At 36.6% G+C, this 22,999-nt stretch overlaps 3 protein-coding genes across 3 annotated transcripts; 2 read left to right on the top strand and 1 right to left on the bottom strand.

The window, feature by feature from the left end:
* lcp2b (lymphocyte cytosolic protein 2b) lies at nt 1-7,957 on the top strand. The gene is made up of 8 exons (XM_038281224.1): nt 1-78; nt 3,188-3,365; nt 4,495-4,579; nt 4,680-4,758; nt 6,492-6,566; nt 6,674-6,823; nt 6,974-7,118; nt 7,358-7,957. The coding sequence occupies exons 1-7, from the start codon at nt 1-3 to the stop codon at nt 7,097-7,099; spliced, it is 771 nt and encodes a 256-aa protein (XP_038137152.1). The 3' UTR covers nt 7,100-7,118; nt 7,358-7,957.
* Nucleotides 7,958-13,842: 5,885 nt separating this feature from the next.
* On the bottom strand, nt 13,843-14,640 carry syce3 (synaptonemal complex central element protein 3). The gene is made up of 3 exons (XM_038281257.1): nt 14,598-14,640; nt 14,202-14,319; nt 13,843-14,122 (listed from the first exon to the last, which is right to left on the bottom strand). The coding sequence occupies exons 2-3, from the start codon at nt 14,305-14,307 to the stop codon at nt 13,932-13,934; spliced, it is 297 nt and encodes a 98-aa protein (XP_038137185.1). The 5' UTR covers nt 14,308-14,319; nt 14,598-14,640; the 3' UTR covers nt 13,843-13,931.
* A 2,267-nt stretch (nt 14,641-16,907) lies between these two features.
* On the top strand, nt 16,908-18,630 carry foxi3b (forkhead box I3b). The gene is made up of 2 exons (XM_038281261.1): nt 16,908-17,738; nt 17,849-18,630. Exons 1-2 carry the CDS (start codon nt 17,138-17,140, stop codon nt 18,415-18,417), a joined length of 1,170 nt encoding a protein of 389 aa, XP_038137189.1. The 5' UTR covers nt 16,908-17,137; the 3' UTR covers nt 18,418-18,630.
* Nucleotides 18,631-22,999: the final 4,369 nt, after the last annotated feature.

Here is a 22,999-nt window from a genome sequence, read left to right as displayed (position 1 = left end):
ATGAGTTTAACTGAAGGTCTTTCCAAAGAAGAGGTGATGACATGGCGCCCGGAGAAGCTAGCAGACTACATGAGGCAGGTGAGAAAAATCACCTTGGTAAATTATTCAAGATCTTTGCTCCAATGGATATAAACATTCTTCACTGTGTATCCTTTGAAAATAATGTAGGATTTCTGAGTTTAGCACATCAGCTTGTGTGTTTGTAGAAAAATGAAAACATATAAAGACAAACTAGGTGAAACTTAAGCTACCAGGAAGGTTGAATAAACTACATATGATTGTTTAAAACTAAGCCAAGATGGGTGTTTATGGAAATGAAACAGGGTTTAAAAGTCGGTCCCAGAGGCGCGCTGTCCTGCAGGTTTTAGAGGTTTCTCTGCTTCAGCACAGCTAATTCTGATGATTGCAGTTCAGCAAAAGCCTGATAATCAACTATCAATGTAAATCAGCTGTGCTGGAGCAGAGGAACCTCTAAAACCTGCAGGACAGCGGCCCTCCAGGATGGGGATGCCTGGCTCACAGTAATAATCTGAAGTGTCCTCTGAAAGCTCTGATCATTCTTTCATATTTCTGTGGATTATTCCCCCCCTTTGTTTACTTCTACATGCTTATCTTTGTCTACAGCTGCTGACCTGAAACCTTCGTGGTTCTTCAGGTTGTTTAAATTTGGCAAGAGGAGGTCAGCGACTATTCAGGCCACTGCATTCGGTACATCCTGCTAGTCCATCTTTGCCATTATAAACTTATCGCTTCAAAAAAAAAAAAAAAGCATTGGTTCTGACTAAAATGATATTAGCATGAAGTTGCAGCAGACAAATTGGCTGCAGATGCTAAAGCTTTTATTTTGGGTTAAGAGTGACTGTGCAGGATATTACTGAACTGAACTTTGAGATGTTCCTTCGCTAAAACGATTTATTTTAACGACTGTTTCCTTTCTCTCATCTGAGTTAAAGGTCACTTGAAGTTTACTTTATACAGCTGATGTGTGATTGGCTGATCCTCTACTGGTTTAAAGGACGGTGCTCTGTAAGACTGGCCCTGGAGATAATATTCATTTTAATCCCATTATAAAAAATACAGAGACATCACCCTGTGAAACAGTAAAAAAAAGTTTAAGCTTGACAGGAAATCTCAAATATAAATGAACAGTATGAAGGATTGACTGATTTTCAGATGTTTGCAAAGGTAGATGAGATCGATTCCACATTTAAGTATCGGCCAATCACTGATTAACAACTTTTTTAAATCTTTTTATCTGGTTAATTTAATTTAATTTATTTCTAAAGCACCAATTCACATCATGTCATCTCAAGGCTCTTTCCAGTTCACCAGATCATCCAGTCAGATTGATTCTATCTAAGGAAAACCAGTTGATTGCATTGATTCATTGACTCGAATGCATTCTCTCACACTAAGCATGCTTGTAGCGACAGTGGTGAGGAAAAACTCCCTTTAAACAGGAGGAAACCTCCAGCAGAACCAGGCTCAGTGTGAGCGGCCATCTGCTGAGGCCCACTGGGGTTCAAGGAGACAGATAAAAGGCGGCCATTGCTATATCCTTCTGGTTCTGGTAGCAGCTTAGAGCAGAGCCGCTTCTCCTCCACATCTGGAAGTTGCAGGTGTTCCAGGTACGTCCCACCAGAGGGAGACCCAGGGGACGACCAGGTCACCTTGTAGGGACCATTTCACTCAGCTGGTCCTGGAGACCTTTGGCTCTGCCCAGCGGAGCTGAAGGAGGTGTGTGGGGAGAGGAAAGTCTTTACTGGGACTGTTTCCCACGGGAACTGATCCCAAATAAGCAGAAGACAAATTTAAATATATTCATACATGTATAAATAAACTACAATCACCTACTCCTCGTACTGCGGAGCCCGTACTGGGTGCCCCTTCATCTCAGGCTAGAAGCTCATTTATCATGACAGTAGCCTGGGTCCTTCACACTTGACCTTGTTTATACACATAGATCTATATTTATATAGATATGTCTGTATGTATATATTCTTAGAGCTGTGTTTTTGGTTTATGAGTCTTTCTTCCGAGATTCTGCTGACATGCCTGAACTCTCCAGATCAACCTGTGCTACATAACCACACGAAGCGTTCATAATTTATCCTTTTTGAAAACAATTATTCCAATTTTCTTGATTCTTTTATAAAGTAAAATGAAACGGCATATTTTTTAAGACCTTAGGTTGAATTAAAATGAACCTTAGGATGCAAAGAGGGCTTCAAGCTTCATATTTGAACCTCCTGGCTCTTTTTGATAGAAATTATCTCCTCTAAAACTCATCTTGTCTGGTAATAAAACTAAATCATAGAATGCAAAAATATAAAGTTTTTCTAAGTTATTGCCTTTAATTTATCATTGTTGCAGCTTATTATAAAAAAGCTTCACTGAAACAAGAAACACTGTTTTAGTTTTTAATCTAGAATCTGTATTAAAACACAGAATACTGTTTGTTTCCTCAGCTCAAGTTATCAAGTTGTGACAAAGTGGTGTTAAATAGGAGAATAACTGGGGCCCAATTTATGGTGAGTAATTTTATCGCTCATGTAATGTTAAACTTTTATAGAAATAAACAGAAACAGATTTCCTTACATCCAAAACATCCTCCTCATCCAGCACATGATCCAACATGAACTTGAAGTGTTCCCAATCCTCTCAATCCCGTAAGTTTAAGAAAACCTGTTACTCATCTTAATCAGAGAGTACTATACTACTCTGATGTGTTTAAAGTGGCTGTTTGACTCATCATTTACAGAATACTCGCAAAAATCCAGAAAGATCTCAACAAACCAGAGAAGAAGAAAACTTTTTATTCAAAGTAAGTGAGCAGAGGCTGATCATGTCCGCTGAAAGTGAAACTAACCCAAAAAAAGAACTCACCTTTATCTTATGTGCAGATTTAGGACGCAGAATCATCCAGCACAAGGTACACGACTCAGTTCAACTTAGTAAATAGAATCAACCCATCGTCTTCTCTTCCATCTGACAGTGATCTGTTTAATGTTTATTCTCACACAGGCCAGGAAGAAAAAGTCCAGGAGACAAATGAGTTTGTGAGTGAAATACTACTTAAAGTCTATAGAATTTTTATTTGGTTTTGCCTCTTAGAGCAAAAATAAAATCACTCATTTGGGCTTTATTACTCTCCAGAAATGAACCATAACTTACCCTCTCCAACTAGGATAGCGACAGCGATGAGTATGAAGAGTTTCAGCAGGAGGCAGCAGATGGAAACTACATCGTTCCTCTTAATGAGCCACACGCAGCAGAGAGTCCACAAAACACCAAAGCAGAAGACCACAGGTTTCCGAGACCGCCTGGACCCCAGAAGGTGTTTAAAGGACCCTGCCATCCCATGGGTAATAAAACAAATCTAGTTTATTTCTATAGCACCAATTCACAACACGTCAACTGGAGGCACTTTACAGAGATAATTTAATCAGATTGGTCGGATTGGTTCAAAGTTGTCTATCTAAAAACCAGCTGATTGCATCGATTCGTTGACGCGAAGGCAATCTTGCACACTGAGCTCTCATGTAGCGACAGTGGAAAGGAAAAACTCCCTTTTAACAGGAAGAAACCTCCATTAGAACCAGGCTCAGTGTGAGCGGCCGTCTGCTGAGGCCGACTGGGGTTCAAGGAGACAGAAGCAGACAGCGGAAATAGAAAACAAACAGATCAATTACTGCTTTCTATGCGAGAAAAGGTAACTCTAAACTAGCTCATTATCTACTCTACTATAACGAGAAAAAGCAAAGAGAGCATAAAGTTAGGGTTGGAACTAACAAATACTACTGAATGAGAAAACAGAGTTAGACTGAAACCTGATGATGAAAAATGGTCCCTATGTCCTCCGGCAGTCTAAGCCTATAGCAGCAGAACTATAGAGATAGCTCAAGATAATCTGAGCCACTCTAACTAGAAGCTTTATCAAAAAGGAAAGTTTTAAGCCTAGCCTTAAAAGTAGACAGGGTGTCTGCCTCACGGACTAAAACTGGTAGTTGGTTCCACAGGAGAGGAGCCTGATAACTAAAAGATCTGCCTCCCATTCTAATTGTATAGATTCTAGGAACCACTAGTTCCTCATGACATCATGGTAGACATCAGGTTGTCTACAATGTACAATGAGAAATGAGTCCAGATGAAAGTAGGAGCAAACATGAATAGCTCTCAGTATCATTCCATTTTGTTTTCATATCATTCATGTATTTTTCTACAAATGAAAAAGTTTGTCTCCTGATTATTATTCAACTAATTATACATAAATTACTGTTATTTTTTTTAACCAGTAAAGCTTGAGTGCTGAATGATTGTTATTCCTCATTCTAGATCATCCTTATAATTCTCAACAAATCAAGAAGCCTCAGAAACCTCCTCTCCCTCCTCACAAAGCCTTTCCACGCCCACAGCCCAGTATGTAAAGCATGTTAGAGGTTTTCATGAAGACAAAACTCATCTCTACATCTCACGTTTTTCATAATCGTCCAGCAGAGGGCAGTGTTGTCATGGCTACAGGTTCACATACCAACAGCCGCCAGGTACCAGCAATCCCTCAGAGGACTGTGTTCACCAGGTGAGAAAGAAAATCCTGCAAGTTTCTGTATTTATTTACTGTAACGCTTTTGCTTCCTTTAACTATTTTTTTTTTTATCATTTTCACTTCTTTTTCTCAGGGAAAATAATCAAACTCCAAACGTTCCTGCACCAGCGCCACGCACTCATTTAAGTGCACCAACAAAATCATCCAGACAGGTGATAAAAATTTGTATTTTTAGTGTCCTAACAGCCAGTGGTGCCACCAGGGGGTGGCCAGGGGTGCCCGCTGGCCAGGGTAAATTATATTACCATCAATTTAGCTTTTCATCCGATTATGCACAGCCAGCTACTTACAGTAACATTAAAAAATCAACCATTAAACCAAGATATGAGCATGGGCGGCTCTAGACGGGGGCCAACGGGGGCCAGGGCCCCTGTAGATCAAGTCCTGGCCCCTGTTATGGCCCCTGTACTAGAGACATAATACTCAAAGAAATTCTAATGATGATATGGTCCTTTGGATCTATTTTATTTTTTTCTTTACAAATTCTGTTTTATTAAGTGTTTAAAAACATAGCATAAGTGGTATTGAGATAGGATCCCAGTGTTCATCTGCTAAATATTTTTTTGCAAAACAAATGTAAAAAAAAGTACTCTACTTTTTACAGCTAATTTTACCCGTTTTTCTTAAATTCTAATTCAGATTTTATAGAAAACTGTAATTTCAACTTAAATTAAGTTAAAAAAAAGTAAAATTCCTAAATTCTGAATGCATATTAAGACATTTAAGACATTTAGAATTTTAATGAAAGCTAATTGAATAGAAATTTCACTTCATGCAGTTATCTTAATTTATTTGAATCCTGTTTTTTTATTTCATGCTTTTGTGTGCAGCATGAAAACCCGCTGGCCCCCTCCTGCCCCCCCTGGTACAATTGGTCTAGAACCGCCACTGAGACATAATACTTAAATAAATTCTTTTGATTACCGGTATATGGGCTGGAACTGACATTGTTACTCATAGGTCCTATGTTTTACTAATTAAAAAAAAAAAAAAAAAAAGGTGATAGCTTCAGTGGTATTAAGATAAGATCCCAACTTTCATCTGCCAAATTTTTTTTTTCAAAATAAATGAAAAAAAAAATAAAATTTTTACAGCTGAATTTATCAGTTTTTCTTGAGTTCTAATTTAGATTTTATAGAAAACAGTAATTTTTAACTCTAAAAATTCTGTTTTACTAATTATTTAAAGACAATAAAAAAGGATCCCAGCTTTCAAAAAACAAATTTAAAAAATACAAGCTGAATTTATCAGTTTTTCTTGAGTTCTAATTCAGATTTTATAGAAAACAGTAATATTACATTAAATTAAGTCAAAATATTTAAAATTCCTAAATTTTGAATGTACATTGACCTAATAAGATATAGAATTTTAATTAAACCTAATTGAATAGAAATTCCAATTCATGCATCTTAATATATTTGAATCCCTTGCCCTGTTTTTTTTTTTTTATTTCATGCTTTTCTGTGCCCCCATGAAAACACGCTGGCCCCCTCCTGGCCCCATGATACATTTGGTCTAGAACCGCCACTGGATATAAGTAGGGTTTTCACTTAAATCTTTATGATTTCTACAGGCTGGTTTACCACAATAGTAGATTCAAACCCTGAAATTATGGCTTTTAGTTTCAGTGGCCTCCCCAAGCTTTTTAGTGGCCCCATCTGGCCCCCCTATGAAGCATTTCTGGGGGCGCCACTGCTAACAGCAGAGGGCGATGTTGTTAAAGAGCCAAAACGCTGAGTCTGATGAACTCAAAAACACATTTTTATTGACAAGTGAGATAGAGTAACTATAATTATCTTAATTTTTTTGTCTAATGTTGCAAAATAACACCAGGAATGCAAAGAGGATTTTCTTTGTCTCTTTTTTTTTGTCACTGTGAGTCCAGGTTTTGGATCCCAGCTGGTACAGGGGAAGAATAACCCGACATCAGGCTGAAGTCTCTCTCAGAGAGGTGAACAAGGTAGATGTTGCATCGTTAATTCTGTCGATTAAATAAAGACACACAGAGATGTTAGAGAGAGAAAACCAGCAGCAGGTTGATGATCTGAGTGGTGTTCTGTCTTAAAGGACGGAGCGTTCTTGGTGAGGGACAGCTCACACAGCTCCTCACAGCATCCCTACACGCTGATGCTGCTTTACCAGGCCAGGATTTTCAACATTAAGATCCAAAAACAGAACGAGTGTTATTATCTGGGAAATGGAACCAAGAACACTAAGGTACGCCAAAATGGAAAACAATAAAATGAACGTTTTGCTCTCTGATTAAACTGAAAAGTTGACACATTGCGGCGAGCCTCAGGGAATGTTTGATGTTGTGGTGCGTGGCGAGGTTCCCCGTCGTTTTCAGTGTGTGCTGTTGTGCTTTAGAGTTTCCTGGGGGTGAGGGAGATGATTATCCATCACATGAACACCCCGCTGCTGCTCATTGATGCCGCAGACCAGGGCTCTGAGGAGCAGCTGCAGTGCTGCCTGCTGCACCCTGCGGGACTCTGACCACACCAACAGGCTTAATGTGAGCGCTCGCATCTGTTCCTGTCTTCTCTGCGTTCTCATTCCCTTGCATGTGTGTTTGCTCTTTGCATGTTCATTTTTAGGAAACCTCTGAAATAAATGTCACAACGTTAAGAACCTCAAAAGGTCATGTTATGTAATCTCTTAATCCTTGTTTTGGAAAACAGAGGGAGACTAAATTAATATCTTTCATGAGGATTATGTTGTTTTTTTTTTACTTTGCTTTTTTTTTCTGCACAGATTACCTCTGATCCTCACGCCTCCGATTCAAGGCTGCTGTTTCTTCACCTCCTCTTGGATTTTTTGGAGGAATGCAGCTTTGTCGGGCTGGTTAACACAAACGATCAGGTCACATTGCATCAGATGGGTTTGCACTGCAGAGAGAAACACAATATCTTTCTGCCACCTGTGCCTCAGGTCAATGTAGCAACTGTTACACCTGAGAAGGGAGAAATTTAGTTGTGTACAGAGTGTCTCCTTCAATTACAAACAGTTTTATAAGTCGACTGGACTCAGATTTACTGGACTTTATTTGCAGGCTGATATTTTATGCAATTATTTCCCACTCACTCATTGGTGTTAGTAGACGGGGGCCGAAAGGGGCCTAATAAATTCTATGATGGCCCCTGTACTGGAAACATGCACCGCAATAATTCCAATCTGTTAAAGATTTCATCATATCCCTAAATGAATTATTTTCTTATGAAAAAAGAATCAAATTCTTCTGTGTAGAAGAACCAAATAAAGAATGGATTATTAAAATGTATTAAAAAATCCTTATTTAATGGTAAAAGTTGCAAAATATTTTCAGAACAGTGGGAACACACACTGTAAAAACCATGGGGGTTCAAAACGGGGGCCAACGGGGGCCAGTGCCCCTGTAGATCATGTCCTGTTATGGCCCCTGTACTGAAGACATAATACTCAAAGAACTTCTAATTATGAAATGTGCTGGAACAGACGTGGTTACTGATAGGTCCTTTGATCTATTACTTTTTTTCCTTTAAAAATTCTGTTTTACTAATTATTTAAAAACAATAAGGTGATCGCTTCAGTGGGATTGAGAAAGGATCCCAGTTTTCAAAAAACAATTTTAAAAATACAAGCTGAATTTATCAGTTTTTCTTGAGTTCTAATTCAGATTTGATATAAAAATAAAAAAACAGTAATTTTAACTTTAATTAAGTCAAAAATATAAAGAAAATCCTAAATTATGAATGTACATTGACGTAATAAGACACAGACTTCTAATTAAACCTAATTAAATAGAAATTTCACTTCATGCAGCTATATTAAAATATTTGAATCCCTTGCTCTGTTTTTTATTTCATTTTTTCTGTGCCCCCATGGAAACACGAACAAATTAGTATTTTTACTTTTAAAATAAGATAATAAGATGATATACACTTGAACTAAGACAATGCAATTGTGTTTTCTTTTTTTAAATGTAAATTGTCTTGTTCCATTGGCAAAATGTCTCTTTTATCTCCTCAATTCAAGAACAAATGCAGTTAATTTAAGAAAAAATGAATTATCTGAATTTCGATTTTTATCCAGTGTACCGTGTTTTGATTTAGTTACACTGTAAAAATGATCTAGAAATAAGTAAACATTTCTCAAATTAAGTGTATTTACTCCTAATTTGAGTGGGTAAATGAAATGCTTTGCCAATGGAATGAGTATTTTTACTCTTAAAAGAAGTTATTTAGATAAAATGCACTTAAAATAAGAGAATGTAATGGTGTTTTCTTTTTTTAAATGTAAATTGTCTTGTTTCATTGGCAAAATGTCTCTTTTACCTCCTCAATCCAAGAACAAATGCGCTTATTTTAGGAAAAAATAACTTATCTAGATTTCAATTTTTTCCAGTGTTGTTATTGTTCTGACACTGCCCCCCACCCTGAACCCCTTGCTGAAATTCATCTAGAACCGCCACTGCACTTACTTTTCACTTTTTATACATTCAAGTGTAATTATATACAAAAAAAAAAAAAAATGATTAGTGAAAACAGTTTGGACAGAAAAAAGGTAGAAAATGCACTTTAAATAATTTTTTCACTCTGCGTATGAAGTCTTGGAAACTGGAAGTTTTGACTCTGCAAATATCCCCCCCCTAACAGGAAGCTACTGAAGCCGGAGAACGAACTACGCTGTCAGACAGAAATTATGAGCCCTCCACTTGCCCTGCAGGTTTTATTTAAATTAAAAGAGTCAAACCCACAAACTGTACAAATGTTGAAGCTGAACAATGTTTATTATTTTAAATATCTGACTGTGTGATGAACTCTGGTAGCCATAATAATCCCATGTAGTAAATCACCATCAATAGTCATGTAATTAATTATGTTATAAATCTGCCTTTTGAAAAAAAACCCAGAGGATTGTTGGGGGAAATGATTTGCATTAAAGTACGAGGGTTCAGTGACTGTAAAGACGCCTAGAGCAGGTTTGGATGCTTCAAATGCTAAGCATTTAAAAATTGGGGAAAGTATTTTAAAGGAAAAGTCCGGTCACATTCAGAAACTTCTTAAAGTACTTTAAATATAAAATGTTCAATAAATGATCAGTGTTTTTAAATAACAGTAATGTTCCTTTGAATGTGTTTTACTGGAGGCATCCATGTTTGTCAAAGAACTCTACTGCCACCTACTGGTTAGTGACGTCACGGTGCGGTATCGGCTGTTGATCAAGTCCCAGTGCTGTATCTGGTGTTTGTCACAACGCGCTATTATCCAAGTCATCTTGAAAACATTCTTCTTCCAAATGTTGGCTACATATTACGGGTTTTTTCTCTGGCCAGAAGTTCGATGGCAAATCCTCCCTCTTCAAGTTGGCGATCCAACGACCAACCCGTCCGTGGAGGATCAGGAATCTGGAATAACTCTTTTTTTTTCACTTTTCCCCGATGTATTCCAGCATCCAGCTGCCATGCACGTGGGCATTGTCAGTTTCACTATAGCTCTGGTGAATTTCAATGGTGAAGTCCTCTGGAAATCTTCAATAATTGTTGTTGATTGCAGATGTTCCCCAGTCGGCCTCAGCAGATGGCCGCTCACACTGAGCCTGGTTCTGCTGGAGGTTTCTTCCTGTTAAAAGGGAGTTTTTCCTCTCCACTGTCGCTACAAGCATGCTTAGTGTGGGGGATTGTATTTGAGTCAATGAGTCAATGCAATCAACTGGTTTTCCTTAGATAGAAAACTTTGTATCAATTTGACTGTATGATCTGGTTGAACTGTAAAGTGCCTTGAGATGACATGTGTTGTGAATTTGGCGCTATATAAATAAACTGAATTGAAATTGAATAGATGTGTCTAGTAGTTCCCATTGATTTAGCTTGGAAAGCGGGGAGAATGGCGCTAGGCTTACCGCACCGTGACGTCCCTGCTGGAAGATGGCAGGAGGGAGGGGCTACTATATTTGGGCAAAGATGGAATATTGTTTTTATTGTCTTATTTCATTCAATCACAGCAAAATTGTTAGTTTTAAGTATAAATAATGATCCATTGATTATTCCTTGCTGACGATTCCTTTAAGCCAGTGGAAGAATACAGCCTAACTGCAAACAGGAGCCCCAAAAAGAGCACTGATCATAGTAGCAGTAAAAGCTGCTGCAGCGATACACGACTGTAGAGCTGAAACCTGCAGACTGGACAATCACTGCTCATGCACAAATCCACCAATTTGAGTTTTATCAAACGAAAGCCAAAAACCGTACACTGTGCATCACTATAAACGCACCACGGTGGCAGCAGCATTGTGGTTTCTTTCAGGAAGGATATGGAAGCTGGGCAGACAGATGGAGCTGAATGTGCTGGTGAAAATTATCAGTCATCCAGGTCATAGTCATTCGAAAAAAGTTTAAAAAAAATCCACTGGACTTTGTTTCCAGGTAGCAGACGTTTCTCTTCCATCCAGGAAGCTTTTTCAATTCAAAATGTCAGAAATAGCGTTGAGTTCCAGGCTCCTATAGGTGCTCTTACATGGAACCAGAAGACTGTGCCTTTTAAGCCAGGCCAACTATTCCCTTGAACGACCTTTCAGAGACATAGACAGGTAAGGGGCATTGCAGGCTAACAAAGAAGCCAAATAACCCACATTCCAAAAGGGTGGACCCGTTCGTCCGTTTCAGTTTGCATGTTTTCTAAAAGCTTTGTTGGGCTGCTGCATAAAACCTAGAACTCAACGCTATTTCTGAAATTTTGAATTGAAAAAGCTTCCTGGATGGAAGGGAAACGTCTTCAACCTGGAAACAAAGTCCAGTGGATTGTTTTTAATTAACAAACGAATCAGAGATACTAAACATTCAGTGCATCTTTCACTCATTTGATGGAAATGAAAAAGATTTATGTTTTAAACTACAAAAAGTTAAAATACAAAGTGTTTTTAATTCTCCATGTGTGAAAAAGGGCTGAGAGAATCTATTTCCATTCATTTTCTATTTTTATAAAGAAGAAATTAAAATACTTTCAAATAGAAACAAGAAAATGACTTTTTGCACTGGGAAAAATCGAAATCTAAATAAGTAATTTTTTTCCTAAAATAAGTGCATTTGTTCTTGGATTAAGGAGGTAAAAGAGACATTTTGCCAATGGAACAAGACAATTTACACTTAAAATAAGAAAACACAATTGCATTGTCTAATTTCAAGTGCATATTATCTAATTATCTTATTTTAAGACTAAAAATACTCATTCCATTGGCAAACTATCTCATTTACCTACTCAAATTAAGGGCAAGTACACCTAATTTAAGAAATTTGTATTCATTTCTAGATCGTTTTTCCAGTGTGGGCTTTTTTTTAGACAGGATGTTCGAACGTATTTCACAACAGCACTAAATTTGAGAGGCTGAAGGTAATTACAATTATTTTTTGAGTCTGGAGATTTGTCCTGCAGACGAGCTGCTGGTTCAATTCCCTGCTGTAACCACCTGAGGTTTACGTCAGCCTCTCTTCTGTCTGCCGGCCCTCAGTTCTGCTTGAATTGTGAAGGACTTTGGGGTCTTGACTATTTAATCAATTTTCACAGGAAAATCTCAGAACATTTCCTGCAAAACATCTTGCTTGTAACGTCTGAGATGACTTTTATGTGGATACAAAAATCAATATAAAAAAAACTGCCCCTTTTTATTTATGTGTTTAATTCAGTTTTTTGTTAATCAAAATAGAAAACAGAGGTTTTTCTCATTAAGCTTTGGAAACAAAGGAAAAGAAAGGCCAGTATTTTAGTTTTTATAAAACAAAAATCAAACAATTGTTTAGTTTTTTTGGTTTGGTTTTTATATCTATTTTCAGTGTATTCTCATTATTAGTTCGTATGAAATCGTACGAAAAGTTATGCACCGTAATTTCGTACGTTTTGGACGTTTTTTTCGTCGCATTTTTACGTCTTGCCTCGAGACAAGATATCCTTGCGCATGCGCATGTTACGCACCATTCAATAACATAGAGTTTAACATACAATTAACCCTAACCCTAAGATACAAAACAGCAAGCAACCTAGTTAGAGACATGAAGAAGTGATTATTGCACGGTTTTTCCCAGTTTTACGTCCGTCAGCGTATCTGCTTTTTTCGTCTGTCTGGCTGCGCACTGATCTGTTTTTTCGAGGAAGGTTGCAACATCAAACCAAACATCAGAGGGGCTGACAGACAACCATCTGCGTGAAAATCCTTCAGTTACCCGTATCTACCAATCAGACATTTCATCACGTCCAAACCAATCTGGTCTGCTGACATCTACAAAAAAAGAAGGAATAAAAAAATAAAAAAACAGTGCAGGTTTTATTTCGTCTTATTCTCAGAGCTGCAGAAGGAGAAGCCTGTAGACAAATGGCTCTGGGTGGGAAACCCGCTTAAACATACGTGCCAGTTGATCCATGCTGTTGGAAAGCGAGTCCAAGTCTTTCAGCAGCTTCTCCATAGCAGCGCTGACAGGCGATGCACACAGACTTTCTCCCTTTTCCATCTAAAAGGAAAAGTTAAAGGTGAACAGAGTTCAAAATACTCAGATGAAGTATTTCATCTCTATAAAAAGTTGCCAACTTATTACGTTACGAACTGTGAATTTAGGAAATGTTAAGTTATTCATTAAGCGTCGCTTTATCCTAACACCTTTTAATGGAGTCGATAAATTATAAAGAAATTAGATTTAATGCTGGTTCTGGTAGGAAGGTGTCAGAACACACATTTCAATACATTATGGGGAAAATAAACAATTAAAAACATCTTGGCTTCTTCTGCAGTGAGATCCAACGATCAGCTGTTGCTCTGTTCCTTTTGCAAAGCTTTAGCCACTTAGCTCCTTCTGCGTGGAATTTCTTACAAAGAAATTGGAAGTTGACTAAGTTTTTAATCTTTAAATGCTTTTAAGATGAAAGTGAAAGAATCTCAAGCAGCCTCAAATATCTGCAATTTACTTATTATGTTTTTTTTTAGGTACTTTTCATTTACCGTAATTTAATATATCTCGGTTTCCTATATAACTTTGCTGCCTCTTGGCCAGGACTCCCTTGAAAAAGAGGTTTTTAATCTCAATGGGATTTTTTTTCCTGGTTAAATAGAAAAATATATTTTAAAAGTAAAAACTGTAAAGGATTCTTTAGGATAAAAATGTTTTAATTAGACTGTATAATAAAAAAGGACACAAGTTTGAACTTACACACAAGCTTCTTTATTTAAATTTACATCTATTATAGTTCAGAACAGCTTAAATAAATAAATAAATAAATAAATAAATAAACATCAGGTCATAACTATCAATTATAATGACTGCGATGCTGCAGCCTGAAGGCAGTGAATCAGAATATTATCTTTTCTAAACTCCATCAGCAGTTGAAGTTTGTGATGAGTCAGCATCCTGAGCTCCATCTTCCCTCTCAGGCTGCGGTCCAGGATCTCCCATCACCGCGTCTCTGCATCTGACCCACGCCTCGGACAGCTCCTGCGCGCTCGACAGCATCTGCGTGCGCAGCTTCACCAGGTCATACGTCATCCAGGTCAGCTGCACTGAGGGAGGGAAGAGGAGCAGGGTGACCAAGTTAGAACATGGAGATATCAGAGGGTGGATCCAGCAATGGCCGCTAACCGCATCTGTCCTCCTCCTCGTCGGTCAGCTTCTCCAGCTCCTTGTCCAGTTCAGACAAACAGCTGCTGATCCCTGGAGGCTCCGCCAGGCGAGGGCTATTCTCCATGTCAATTACTCACTGATTTACACAAATAACGTACGTTATTGCTTTCAAATCAAACCCGCGCCAACGTAAAAAATCACTCTACGCAACGTATTAGATTTTTTTACGTTGGACAAAAAAATAAACGGTTACTCAGACAGATAAGTTAGCGAGTTAAACTTGTTTAAAATTCGGTTAAAACTTTAATTTCATGAACCGACGCAACAATAACGAGCTGAAACTTATCCAAGGGCTTAATTCATCGTTAAAATATAAGTTAGTTTTAAAAGCTTTAGGTTTAGTGGCCTACTCACCGTCAGAAGCTAACTAAGTTCTAACTAATCAACAACGCGCATGCGCACAACTTGATTTTTAATTGGCGCCTGATTTAAAAAAGTAAAGCGATAAAAAGCTACTGAAAAGAGTCCCTTAAAGCTACAGTGTGTAATAATTACAGGGATATACAGTCAGAAATGTAATATATTATATACATAACTATGTTATTTATCATCATCTATGAGCTCAGCCTCTTAACCTTAATATTTGCGTCGCCTTAGAATTCGTTATTTATAATTACATAGGAGCGGGTCTCGCAGCCATGGAGGCAGACATCTTTGCGCTACGGCAGCGCAGAGCCAACAAACTACTGATTGCGAGATTGCCAAAATGTCACAACGATGTAGAAAAAATAACGGGTATATTTATTATCTTAAGTCTACATGAAATCTATACCCTACACAGACTAATGAAATACTATCTGTAAAATTATCTATGTAAACAAACCTCATCACTTGAGAAGGTAGGTGACGCGGACGTCGTGGAAGACATTTTGTCCTGTAACGCTCGCCGTACTGTTGGGGGGGAGAAGCGGTGGGGGGGAGATGTTCATGTTGCTGCGGTCTGCAGTCTGACCGCTAGATGTCGCTGAAAATTACACACTGTAGCTTTAAAGGGATGCATTTAGTACACAGTGAATATTTATTTTAAATATTTATATTTTTTAATAATTTATGTTTTGGTATCCTGTTTTTTTCACATTGACAACTTTGAAGAGGATTAAATAAGATGATAAACATTTAAAAAATTATTATTTTTTGTTAAATTCCACATTTTGATGATAAATGTAAAGGAGTTACATTGGTCTCTAAACAAACTTTTAATATTTCCTATATTCCATATCTGTCATTTTTCATTTTACCACCTGCACCTCTCTTTTATATGACGGAGTATTAGGGCCAGGCTAGACATCCCCCCCCCGCTCTATTTAGAGATGAAAGTCATAAAATTACTAGACTAAAGTCGCAATGAGAATAGTCTTTAAATTAAAAGAATAAAGTCGCAAAGAGAATAGTCATAAAATTACAAGAAGAAAGTCTTGAAGTTACGACAATAAAGTTTGAAAATTATGAGAATGAAGTTTTAAAATTACGAGAATAAAGTTGTAACATTACGAGAATACTCATAAAATTACGAGAATAAAGACACAATGAGAATAGTCATAAAATTACGAGAATAAAGTCGTAACATTACGAGAATACTCATAAAACTACGAGAATAAAGTCACAACAAGAATAGTCATAAAATTATGAGAATAAAGTCGTAACATTACGAGAATAAGATCGGAAAATTACGAGAATAAAGTCGTAACATTACGAGAATAAGACTGTAAAATTACGAGAATAAAGTTACAACAAGAATAGTCATAAAATTACGAGAATAAAGTCGTAAAGTTACAACAATAAAGTCAGAAAATTATGAGAATTAAGTTTTAAAATTACGAGAATAAAGTCGTAACAATACGAGAATAGCCATAAAATTCCAAGAATAAATTTGTGACATTACAAGAATAAAGTAATAAAATTACGAGAATAAAGTCGTAACATTAAGAGAAAAAAGTCAAAACAACAATAGTCATAAAATTACAAGAATAAAGTCAGAAAATTATGAGAATAAAGTCGTAACATTACGAGAAAAAAATCAAAACAACAATAGTCATAAAATTACCAGAATAAAGTCATAAAATTACGAGAATAAAGTCGTAACATTACGAGAAACAAGTTGTATTTTATAACAACTCTTAGAAGAATAACTTTCTTCCCTAAAATGAGGAATGTGGAGCATCATGTGAAGTTATACTTTGGCATCGGTTTGACATCTGTGCTTCATCAGAAACCATTGCTGTAGTGAAATGGTCATGAATAATCAAGTGAGCTTAAATTCATTTCTAAATTTGGAGGAGCATATTGTGTCTAAAAGTAATCTGAATTATTTTGAATACCGGTATCTAGAAAAGTTGAATTTATTTTGATCGGTAGGAAAATACTATGTAGACATAAAAAAGATGAGAAAAAAAGAAAAGAAAATAAATATACAAGTTTTCAACTTGTATATTTCTAACACAAAAAGGAAAACTACACATGATAACCATAATGAGTTGAAGCCAGTCTATTATCTGAGTGGAAAATTATTTAAGTGAGAGGGAACAAAATCCCCTGAGGGGACTGAATTGGCTGACGACAGCAAAAAAGTTGAGAGAAAAACAAAGACCTCTCACCTTAGGAAAGCACCAATGGAGATAGACTGGGGGCGGACCAAGAGAGGAGATATAGTCAGTGTGACAGGTGACACCTTGTCATAGAGCAAGGACAAACAGTCAAGGAAGGATTAGAGAGGTCTGCAACTTTAAAGCTAAAAGATCATTATTTGGATAAGTAGTTAGTATTTTATTTATTTATTTTTGGGGGTTTTTGAGAATTGCAAAGGTGAGACTTTAAGGAACTGATAGGAAATCATTAAGGATTTGACAAAAAAGGACAGTTTAGAAGAGGTTAAGAGGTGGAAAGAAAACGTGACGATGTCTTCGTTTGAGACCCAGAGCCAGTCTCCACCTCGCTGCGGCCCGCAGTTTCCAAGTTTGGGCCAGGAACCTCCGGAGCTCAGCATGTACGGCGAATGCTACTACCCTCCTCCCTCCCTGCCGAGTCCTCAGCGCACCACCCCTTCCTCGTACGAACTGGGCGACTATGCAACCTCATCTCCGAACCCATACCTTTGGTTCAACAGCTCTGGGATCAACTCCTCCTCGTACCTGTCTAGCAGCGGTCCGCCTGGTAATCCAGGCCCACCATTTGTCCCTCAGCACTATGGCATACAGAGACCCTACCTGGGACCAGCTGGACCTGGAGGTCCAGGAGGGGAACTGAGCTGGTTCTCACTTCCCTCACAGGAAGATCTGATGAAGCTGGTCAGACCCCCTTATTCCTACTCTGCTCTAATTGCCATGGCGATACACGGAGCTCCAGACAAGAGACTGACACTGAGCCAGATATACCAGTATGTTGCCGATAACTTTCCTTTCTACAACAAAAGTAAAGCCGGCTGGCAGAACTCCATCAGACACAACCTGTCGCTCAACGATTGCTTCAAGAAAGTACCAAGAGACGAGGATGATCCAGGTAACACAATAAGATCCTATCGAGTCTTTATCGTAGTGCTTGAAAAGTTCCCGCTAACCAGTGAGGGATGAGTGTAACCTCTTATTTCATATTTAAATCTCACCCATTAGGTAAAGGCAACTACTGGACACTTGACCCCAACTGCGAGAAGATGTTCGACAATGGAAACTTCCGCCGCAAGAGGAAGAGAAAGTCTGACTCCCTCGCCAACGGAGACGGCGCCTCAGGGCCTCCGGAGTCAGGAGACAGCGAGCGGGGAAGCCCCAAACACCCTGCGCTTACCATGTCCCCAACGCCGGACAGAATCCCCTCCCCTTCTCTATCGGGTCCCACACCATGCCTAAGTAGCTTCTTGTCTGAAATGTCTACGGTTTCTACTGGAGCGACGAACGAGGTCGGCGGAGACGGGTTGAGCAGGCCGCTGCAGATTAACCTCCCCTTAGACGGAACGCATAGACCCACCCAGCCAGGAAGCTTTAGCAATTACTCCCCCAACTCAGGTGTGTCAGAGTGGCTGCCACAGGTGCCAGCTCCCTCTGTGCTCACTTCCTCACCCTCCCACTCTTCTCTAGGTTACTCTAACCCCATTCTGAGCCAGTATAACGGATCCAGTGGGCACTTCTACCCCTCTCTGAGCTCCACTGGAATCATCTATCATCGTGAGGGCACAGAGGTTTAAGGAGACGTTAATTGGAAGGACGTTTAAAATGCCTGGTGTTAGTTTTGGCTCTGAGAAAAAAACTGAAAAAGATAAAAAAAAGTTTTGCTGACATAGACAAGTGAGGATGCTGTAACACGTGACTGTATCTCAGCATGGCTCGGTTCCCACAGGAAAAGCTGAGTCAGGTGTAGCCGCCTTTCATTGTCTAACCGTAAAAAAAGAAAGAAAAAATGCTTCTTTCCTCACTATCATGTCCCGTCAGCTTTTATTTCAGATATATCTCTGTAAGAGCTGAGTCATTATTAACCGGCCCGGCTCTGATCTGCTGACATGACGCCATTCCTCGCCGTATCGTTGATGGTAATGCACAGACAGCACATTTAGACGGGTAGTTAAGTTACAGTGGTATCAAAATTGTAAACAAGTAATGATCAGACTTACTGACATTCAAGTGCTGCAACAGTTGGATTGATTTACAGTCATGGAGTGTAATATAAAGGTGGCAGTTGTGTTTTTTTTATATATATATTAATATATGTTCACATCTTGTGGTTCGTTACACCTGATTGTTGGTTTGTTGGTAAAAAAACAAAAACATTTTTCAACAAAAATGAGTTTGTAAGGTGTATCTACATGCTGTTTGTTGTGTTTTTACTATGAATAAAAGTTTTTCGATGTAAAGTTTCCTTTCTATATTTTTTTTTAATTATAAATAAACGGATGGGTTTTATAGGGGAATAAATAAACAAATATTTTTTTAATTGGGTGCTGCATCATAACCTATTCAGAGACGTTAAAAAAAGATAATAAAAATAGAGAAAGTGAATCCATATACACTGAAAAAAAGAAAAAACTGTCCTTTCAGTAAAAGCGGTGACCAGTAGTGTGGAACCAGCCTGTCAGTGTAACCTGATCTATGTTGATGGATAGTTAACAGATTCTCCTAAACGGTGAAAAACTACATTCCCATGCTTTCCCTCTTCCTAGCACGACACGCTGAAATCTGTGGGTGCACTTTATCTTTTTACAGAAACTATGCTGACTACACTGAAAAAAATAAAACAACCGTTTTTGTGTTAACAATTACTTAAACAGTTGTCTTAAAGTAACTAAATATGATTTAGTACATTTCAAAAGCACTTCCATTATGTGTGTGAGGTATTAATTTGAATTTATCATTATTTTAAACCCCATAAAATCTTCAGAAAATAACAATAAAACAAGCAAATGTGAAAAGTTGATTTTAAAGCTTTGTTTTAATGGTAGATAAAAAGTGAATCCCATGTTTCTTCCATACTGAAAAAAATTATGAAGCCGTTTTTGGTATCTACTTCATCCTTTGACTCATTTTGCAAAAAATGCATGTGGCAAGACATGGCAGCAAAATCTGTTTTTCAGAAATAAAGTTTCACATCCAGGCTCTACATAATGCATGACATTAAGCAACAACAGCAGGTTTATAGACCGAGGTAGAGAAAAAAAATCAGATGATCTTATCTGGTTTTATTTTGAAGAGTGTCTCATCTTTATGTGTGTTACATAAATAAGCGCAAAAGCCCTTTATTTACCCCAAAACACGGGCAGCAGGACAGACATTTAGACTAAATACAAGAAAGAAAGAAAGAAAGAAAGAAAGAAAGAAAGAAAGAAAGAAAGAAAGAAAGAAAGAAAGAAAGAAAGAAAGAAAGAAAGAAAGAAAAGTCTTTCAGTTGAATCTAGTGGAATTTACCATCTTGGCACTACAGCTTAAATGTCTCAGGGGGTAGGAGGTCAACCTCTTCAAATTTGCATAACTGATTTCAAACAATAACAAAAAAGGGGACGAGGTTTCACTTGCATGGATCAGATATTTTGCCTTTTTTTCTTTTTCATTTTTAAACCGGTGTTATGCCCGTGCCCATATCAGATTTAACTGAGTGAAAAGTCATGAGTCGAACTGTGCCAAGGAGAAAAAAAGAAAACCTCTTCATGATCCATCAACTATGAGTCATCCACATTTCTGAGAAGAAGAAGAGAGTTTCTACACCAACAAATGAATTGCTATGAATTAAAAAAAATAAAATATGGAGCTCATATTTTTACTGCTAGAAAAAATACAGATCATAAAGCAAAAAGCTTGTATAAGAAGCGAGATTATTGCTCTAAAAAGTTTAGTTTAAAAATCATTCTCATCTTATTATTGTCATTACACTGTCACAAGTACAGAGCAAAGAAATTAACGCTGAACACTCCCCACAAAAAATATCAATATTGCACCATTTCAACATATTTTACTCAGGTAAGAGTAAAACAGCATTTGGTAAAAAGGAAAGTTAACTGAGTAACTGATCGTAGTATCTGATTTCTTACTTTCAAAAGGTGTAATAACCACAGATTAAAATGTTGTGTTAAATTGCAGTCTTTTTTAATGCTGTAAAAAATTTATCCAGACAAATAGATCATGTGATTTAAAAATAACAACTCGAAGCAGAAGACACACTTTTCCAGATAAATTTTCTCATGAAGTTATAAAACCAATTGTCACGACTTATTTATACATGTTAGAACAGTGACTATATTTAGACTCTAGAACCGCCACTGTTCCCAACAACCTCAGTAAGTTCTTCCATTCATGCTGATTTTTGCAGTTTCTATCATAGTCAGTTAAATAACCTGCTGCTGTTATTCTGCACATCTCTGATGTTGCTGCTATTTTCAAATATCTATTACTGTAAAAATGTCCATAGCTGCATATTGGTTATTTATTCTCCAGGTGCACAATTTTATATTGTTAAACCACTTTACTGTACAATATTTTATTCTTTATCTTTTAACTGTTCACTATTATGTTATTCTTATACATTTTTCTAAGGTCCACATTTGTGTGACCATTTTTTTCTATAATATTTTTGTTGCTGTAAACACCAGAATTCCCCCATTGTAGGACAATAAAGGGATTTTCTATTCTATTCTATTCTATTCTAGAATATTTTTCAAAAAGGGGTTATTGTATTTTATTTTATTATGTTCTATCATTATATATATATATATATATGTATATATATATATATATATATATATATATATATATATATATATATATATATATATATATATATATATATATATATATATATATATATATATATATATATATATATATATATATATATATATATAGATAGATAGATAGATATAGATAGATATATATATATAAACTGAAAATGTTAGAACTGTAAATTTATAGTCATATGTTTATATTACAGCTCTTATATATTTTTTACTATTTTTCAAGGCTGGACTTTTAAAAAATGAAATTGGCCACAGAGCTGTTCTAAACTAAATTTCTTTTTGTTCTACCCTTGTGTTAACTAAATAACAAATTAATCTGTCTAAGTCTATTCTATTTTGTTCTATATTCTATATTTTATTAAGATATCAATTAAATAAAAGTAAAACAGTATTTTAAGTATTTTTCATTCACAAAGTTAGTCAAATATATGTAACTGAGTAAATGTAACTAGTTTCCACATACCTCTAATTTTAAATATAGCCTATGGGGGTGTTTAAATTGTTCAGGGTGAACACCTGTTTTTGCTGAGTAATGTTTAGATATGTGTAGTTAAACCCCCAGTGACTCCTCAGGTATGAAGCAGGTATAGAAACTTTAAGGAAGAATTGACATCTTCATATCAGCTGCGTTTTCTCTGAAGTCTTAAAGTTTACAGGCAGCTGTTCTGATTAGGCCCCGATGATGGAAACTTTTCCAACTTTGTACTGTTTATGTCTAAACATTGAGACGGAAATGATAAATATAAGGAGCATTGAAGCACAGCAATAAGAATGTGTTGGTATAAAAGAACAAAAACAAAACTACTTCATTCCTTTATAGGGCACTCAATTAAATACCATTAAAATCTAAATTTCAAGTGTTATTGGAATCCAGGACAAGACCTTATTACCTTTGTAACATTAAAAAAATATGGATATTTTGATGCCAAAAATTAATGCCAATGTAATAACAAGAAACGCCAACTTGACCGAATATATTAAGAAAAATAACAAAAGTGCTTCTAGAAGAAATTCATGAAAAACACACATTTTATTTGTTCCAACGTAAACTTAGAGGCATTAATGCTGATACTGACATTTTTTAGTTTATAAACCTAAATATAATTGTTAACTATTAAGCTATTGTTAGCTTATTAACTTTACTTTCTTTACTTTTCTATTACCTTTTTACCTTTTTTCACACTGCAAAAACGATCTAGAAATGAGTAGAAATTTCTTAAATTAAGTGTATTTCCCCTTAATTTGAGTAGGTAAATGAGTTTTCCAATGGAATGAGTAATTTTACTCTTAAAATAAGATAATTAGATAATATACACTTAAAATAAGACAATGCAATTGTGTTTTCTTATTTTAAGTGTAGATTGTCTTGTTCCATTGGCAAAGTGTCTCATTTACCTCCTCAATTTAAGAACAAATTGACTTATTTTAAGAAAAAATGACTTATCTAGATTTAGATTTTTTGCAGTGAATGACTAAATTTTTTTCAACTTAATTTTTACACTGCAAAAACCATCTAGAAATAAGTACAACATTTCTTAAAATTAGTGTA

This window comes from Cyprinodon tularosa, unplaced genomic scaffold, assembly GCF_016077235.1.
Source record: "Cyprinodon tularosa strain WSP-4 unplaced genomic scaffold, ASM1607723v1 ctg169, whole genome shotgun sequence".
In the NCBI taxonomy this organism is placed as follows: domain Eukaryota; kingdom Metazoa; phylum Chordata; class Actinopteri; order Cyprinodontiformes; family Cyprinodontidae; genus Cyprinodon; species Cyprinodon tularosa.
Note: the sequence above shows the minus strand (reverse complement) of the source record. Positions and strands in the feature narration are given on the sequence as shown.